The following is a 6000-nucleotide window of genomic DNA, read 5'->3' on the forward strand; positions in this document are numbered from 1 at the left end:
CCACAAACAAATTGGAAGTATAAGATTTTTCCAATTTTTGTGAGACTAGAAAAATTATAGAAATATGAGTAATTATCGAATTACCAACTTTTTCTATTGATTCATTTTGAACTATCAACTATCAAGTGAGGGAACAAGAGGAATTTTTGGGTGATTTAGAGCTTGATATCCATCCAAAACATCGAGAATCAAAGATCGGGAAGAAATGATACATAATATGTGTGTGTGTGTGTGTGTGTGTATATATATATATATATATATATATATAGATACACACATACATACATACATATATTATACACACACACACACATATTATACACACACACACACATATTATACACACACACACATATTAAACACACACACACATATTATACACACACACACACACATAATGCATATATGTGCATGTGGAGCACATATGTATGTATATATGTACATAAAATTGTATATACATATGTGTGTGTATTTTCATGTGTTTGGAGTGTACAAGCGCACATACATATATATATATACACACACGTATGTTTGGGAGGCCGGGACACCTCAAAACCTAGGCATCTGCTAGTGTCTAGGCACTAACCCCCTTGGCTGTCTTGGGCCGCCAGGAATAAATTACAACCTTGAAACCAGAAACAAAAAAAAAGAACATCATACACAGTCACTAATTTTGCCACACATCGGAGATAAGATCCATAGTTCAATAAGTGAGAATGACAATTAGCAGCTCAACATATTCTGCACCGTCTCATTCAAATAGTAAAAGTAGCTTTCATTAAGACAAAACAAATGTAATAACATGCAAAAGAAATCCAAGAAAAAAAATCTTTTGGTTTAAGCAGTTAAGGCATAAAGACCTCAGCTCCATGGTCTAGGGTTTAAGATGGAACTCAACGAGACACAAAAAAGGTATTGACAGCTATAAATCCACAGGACACTTGAGTTTATCTGCACCTTTGAGAACATGGCATAAAAGGAAGGCTGTACAGCTTATCTAAATACCTAATCTCCCATAAGACATCCTCAAATTTCTAAAAATCAGATATGAACTGGTGTTTCAATAATAATGGAAAATTACAGACATATAATCAATGTGCAACAAGCAGGGATACCATTCAATATTCCAAAATACTCATTTATATTTAGCAATAATATGGCATGTAGTTTTGTTGCTTAAAAAGCAGCAATTACTCACAATTAACCTCGAAATCAATTATATTTTATAAAATTAAACATTACAAAACCATGATTGCCAACTTACAATGACTGTTTTACAAAAGCAGTAATTTGAATATGACTAATTCAAGAATTGGAAATTAAAACAAGGGATTACTTATTATTGGGACTAGCTAAGTCCACAATACAACAAGTAATCAACAACTTCAATGTGCAAAAATTATCTAAACGGCCAAATATTGTACAAGTTTCAGCATGAAAAATTTGAATTCATAGGCTAGTTCATAAAGGAGGTCGCCTTCTATATGCCTAATAGAGAATTCAGATTTCCAAAACGCCAGAAAACCTTCCCAAAACTGGAATACATGCTATAATGAGTCAAAATATGAAGCAACTGCTACAGTGCATGATGTACCTAAAGTTAATCTAAACCTAAATTGAATCCTCTGATTGGCAGATGAGATGACTCTCCCAAACTACACTGAATATCAAAATATCTGACTCGCAGCAGGTCAAGTGAGACCTTGGTTTGGGTTCAAGCCAACTTTTAGCATTAAAAAAAAAGGTAGCTGAAATTTCAGCTTAAACAAACAAAATGTTAGAAGCCTTCCCAAATTCTAATTTGATGATTTTTTTGCTCCATTTTTTTTTTTTTTCTTTGAGGCTACTATTTTCTGGGCCTTATGCCAATATTTTTCCCCCGAAAAACATAACTTCTTTATTTCTCCACGATTAAAAATTGTTCCAACTTCCAAGTACTTGCTCTTTCAAAAAAAATACAACAAGAGTATTGCTAGGGCTAAATTCTCATCATGATTTCTTTTAATGGTTAACTTTAATTCATTAGTATGTATGAGAAAAATCCAATTAATAACCTAGAAATTGACATCCAACAATAATAGTCATGGATAGGCATTCATATATACAGCATGAGAGAGAGAGAGAACCTGTGTGTGTGTGTGAGAGAGCGAGAAAGAGACAGATCAAAACAAACACCTTTGGGCAACATTAATTGAGATATTGAACTATGAGATGGAAATAGCAGGCATACAAGAGACAGAGAGAGAGTATACAAGTGTATCAGATAGAGAGAAGCTAGTACCTTTTGGACACGGTCAATTATATGACTGAGCAAAAACCCGTAGTAAGGGACAATAATTTGCCATTGAAATTTGTCTCCAACTACAATCAAATGAGAGATACACTTCAGCCCAGCATTCATTGCACCCACACTAACCCCTGGTTTACCAACAACCTTCCTGATTGTTTCCATGGATGCCACACCTTTGCTTCGAAGAATCGCAGAGGAAACTCTAGGCAATATCATTTCAAGGAAAATCAAGAGAGAAGCAGAGACTGGGTCATTTGAACCAACCATGGGATCAATAGAGAGCTTATCAAGAGAAGAAATCGTTGCAGCAAAATAAGCAGTGGGATTTCTAGGTATGTTCTGGTCCTGGAGCTCTTGGGCCATGGCTCCTATTACTGCACATAAGTGTTGATGGTCAGTGTTCTGAGAATTTTTTAACCTTGATAATAAATCGTAATAAAGGTCCTCGTTCTCTTCGCAAAGTGAAACTTCTTCCATTTCAATGCCTTCCATGGAGGAAACCAATAAGTTGCAGAGAAGCCTGAAAACCCAGAAGAGAAATTCTAGAAAGATGAGGATGAAAATGACAGAGACTCCATCATAGAAGGAGATAAATTACCCTAGAAGAGGATTTGAGAGAGAAAATGTGAAAAAAGACACGCTAGAAAGCGATCCGAAAAGCCCCGATAATTCCTAGGACAAAAACCCTAGAGCTGGTTCTTTGAGCTAGGGTTTTAAATGCGAGGTGGTTTCACAGGATGGAGGAACTGGAATTTCAAGTTTGGTGCTCCCCGCCGGAGTTTGGTGATACTTTAGACGAAAAAGATGAAATATTATAATATTAAAAAAAAAATTGATCCTATAGGATCTCTTCCACCCACGTGTTTCCACCCACGTGTGAAGGATCCAAAAACACCACTTTTGAATTTGGCACGAATAAAGTTAAGTACCATTGATGTAATATTTTTTTTTTTGGAGATATTTGTCAATTTTAACAGCCATCCTTTAAAGTCATGAATGAGAGAGGGTCCAATAAGATCATTACTTTAATATTAAATTAATTTTATTTTAAATTTTATACCCATCAATAATATATCCTCAATCGAATTTTATATATGATTTTTTTCTATCAAAAATAAATGATCTCAATGTATATGTTTTATATTCAAGAAAAGAAAGCTTTCCATAAGCCACCTTATTGTATAGAAGCAAAGAGCCCCTCTAAAGTTTTTAAGGCAAAAGTAGTTCCCGTATCATAAACTTTATAATAGTTTGAAAATCTATTTCATACCTAATTATAAATTTTTAAATTTTTAAAATAATAGAAGTAAAAGTCAAATTTATGAACATTTAAAAATATTTAAAATAAATAGTTTAGATAACTTGTTTTAAGATCACTATTTTTAAAACATAATTTATTTTTTTACATTCATATTTCCAGAGGTCAAGATGATTTGTTTGCACGTTTTCCAACACATAATGATATCTTTTTGTGGACTTTTAGTGTGCACTCTACTTCAATAGTATAAGGGTGCCCCCCTTGTTCTCACCAAACCCTAATTTTGTATCATTGAATTTGTTTTAGTTTTTCTTGATATTGGGTTCTATGATATCGGGGGAAAAATAGGTGGTTTTGATAATATATTAGGATATTTAGATGTGTGTATATTATCAGAATTTATGAGCTGTGATTTATTGGTAAATCATTATTTTCTTTCCATCCAGGATCTGCTTCTATATTCCTTTTATGATTTTTTTTTCATCAAGTATTACTAGCTTCATTTGTGATTGGAATGTATCTATATTGCTTTTTATCTCAGATCAAATAAGTTGAACTTGTGTGGATTTTAATATTGAACTCTTGCTTTATTAATTTGATTATCTTTTTTTTTTTTGGTTATTCTTATACTTTCCAGAAGCCCAAAGTGCCTGACTACCCCCATTTTGTGTCGGACCGCATGCCCAAAGTGCTTGACCACATGCTTTTCAGAAGCAAAATACCGGACCACCCCCATTTTGTGCCGAACCGCTCCCATTTTGTATCAAACCGCATGCTTTCCAAAAGTAAAGTACCGGACCGCCCCTATTTTGTGTTGGACTGCATGTTTTTTAGAGGGTATTTGGGTATTCATTTTACTTTTTTTTTATTACTTGGGGGTTATTTGTTGGGAAAGTTAAATTTAGTGTAAAAAGTGAGAAAAAAGGTTTGGTTGAGGGGAAGTTACATAGGAAGTTTATACTTAAGGGTAATTTGTAATTTTCCCTTATTTTTTAAATTTTAGGTGTTTGATGTGATTTAATGATTTGTGTTCTTCTAAATTCATTAGGGAAGTATTGAGGAGGAAAATATGAAATAATCTTATTTGAATGTCAAATTTCAATCAAACATTATAGGACAAGTAATTTGAAATATTTGGAAAAACTGTTTGAATTGTTTCTATTTGAATTTGCTTCGATCTACCTCTAGAACCTCGCTTTTGTCGTATTTCACATCATAGGCAGTTGATGTATGTGTGGTCTAAATTTATATTCTTATAGTATTAATCATTATTTTATATGAAAAGGCACATGAGCCTTCTTTCTTTTCTAAGAATAATTCTTAAGGGGATATTTTTCGAGGAATTTTGTTTATGTTTTTTTCAAAAGTTTGATCACACAATGAACAAAATTGTACTTATTGATGTTTTTATTAGATTGTAGTAGGGTGTCTTGGAGGACCAGAGACTCCCACATTGCGCACACAACAAAAGCAACATAATATCTCATAATATGAAGTCGTGGAGAGTCATATCAACTCCTAATAATCTACGTCCCCACTTCTTTGTTGTCACGAGGGTTAACTTGTTTCCTTTTTTGCACTGGAAATCACATTGTGAGATTGGTTGCTTTTCCTAAATTCCTAAAAATTTAAAATTCCATTGACATTTAACATGTGCCCTATTCAAACTCTCAGACCTAACCTAAACTTTAAACCTACCTAACACTTCAAATTAGTCATCTTAGACATCCCTGGTTTACAACACAAATCTGATAAGATTTCAGAAGAAACCCCCCCAAATTTATGCTTTAAACTATTAAAATTAAAGACAGGCAGAGAATAATGGGCTTCATCAAAATTTGATTAAAAATAAACCCTAAGCTTGGAAAATCAAGGTTCTATAGGAACCATCGATAGGTCCGGCTCAAGGTCACACTAAATCCACTACTGAAACCCTAAAAAAATAGAAAAGAAACATCAGATAAAAGAAAATAAACTGAAATTTAGAGAAAGTAAAACTTACCAAAATCCAATCTAACTGGACTGGCACTTAGAGTTGGTGGCCGGATTAGACTAACTGATGAAGTGTCATCATCCCCGACCATTTGAATTTTTCTTGAATGAGAAGTAACTAGGACATTTATATCCTAGGATTTTTGGGTTTTAATAAGATTTAAAATTAAGGTTTTGAATGCATAGAGAATTGGCTATGATTTCTTAAAACTAATGTCAGGGTTTCCTTGATATAGGGTTTAGGTTTGCATAGGGTTTTATGACTTCTCAAAATTAGGGTTTTTGGTTACTAGATTCTTTAGGGTTTCTAACATAGCATGGGTTGGTTATTTCCTTGAGTTTGTCCCATATTTTGCCTTTATATAGACTATAATCTGCATAAAAAAAACTCATTTTTTAGAAGTTTTTCATGTGTTTATCTTGTCAAAATTTTGAAATCAACCAATTTACGGGGTCTGGA

The 6000-nt window shown here is 33.3% G+C and overlaps 1 protein-coding gene across 1 annotated transcript in view; it reads right to left on the minus strand.

Annotated features, from left to right (window-relative positions):
- The window catches only part of LOC18433723 (ARM repeat superfamily protein), a 29596-nt gene extending 26618 nt beyond the window's left edge, over window positions 1–2978 (minus strand). The window contains exon 1 of the mRNA XM_006843804.4: window positions 2282–2978. Within this exon, the coding sequence (XP_006843867.2) occupies window positions 2282–2782 (501 nt within the window). The 5' untranslated portion in view covers window positions 2783–2978. The remainder of the gene's footprint in view (window positions 1–2281) is intronic.
- Between the last annotated feature and the right edge of the window lie 3022 nt (window positions 2979–6000).

Source organism: Amborella trichopoda, chromosome 12 (assembly GCF_054954075.1).
Source record: "Amborella trichopoda isolate Santa Cruz 75 chromosome 12, AtrichopodaSantaCruz75HAP2 v2.0, whole genome shotgun sequence".
In the NCBI taxonomy this organism is placed as follows: Eukaryota; Viridiplantae; Streptophyta; class Magnoliopsida; order Amborellales; family Amborellaceae; genus Amborella; species Amborella trichopoda.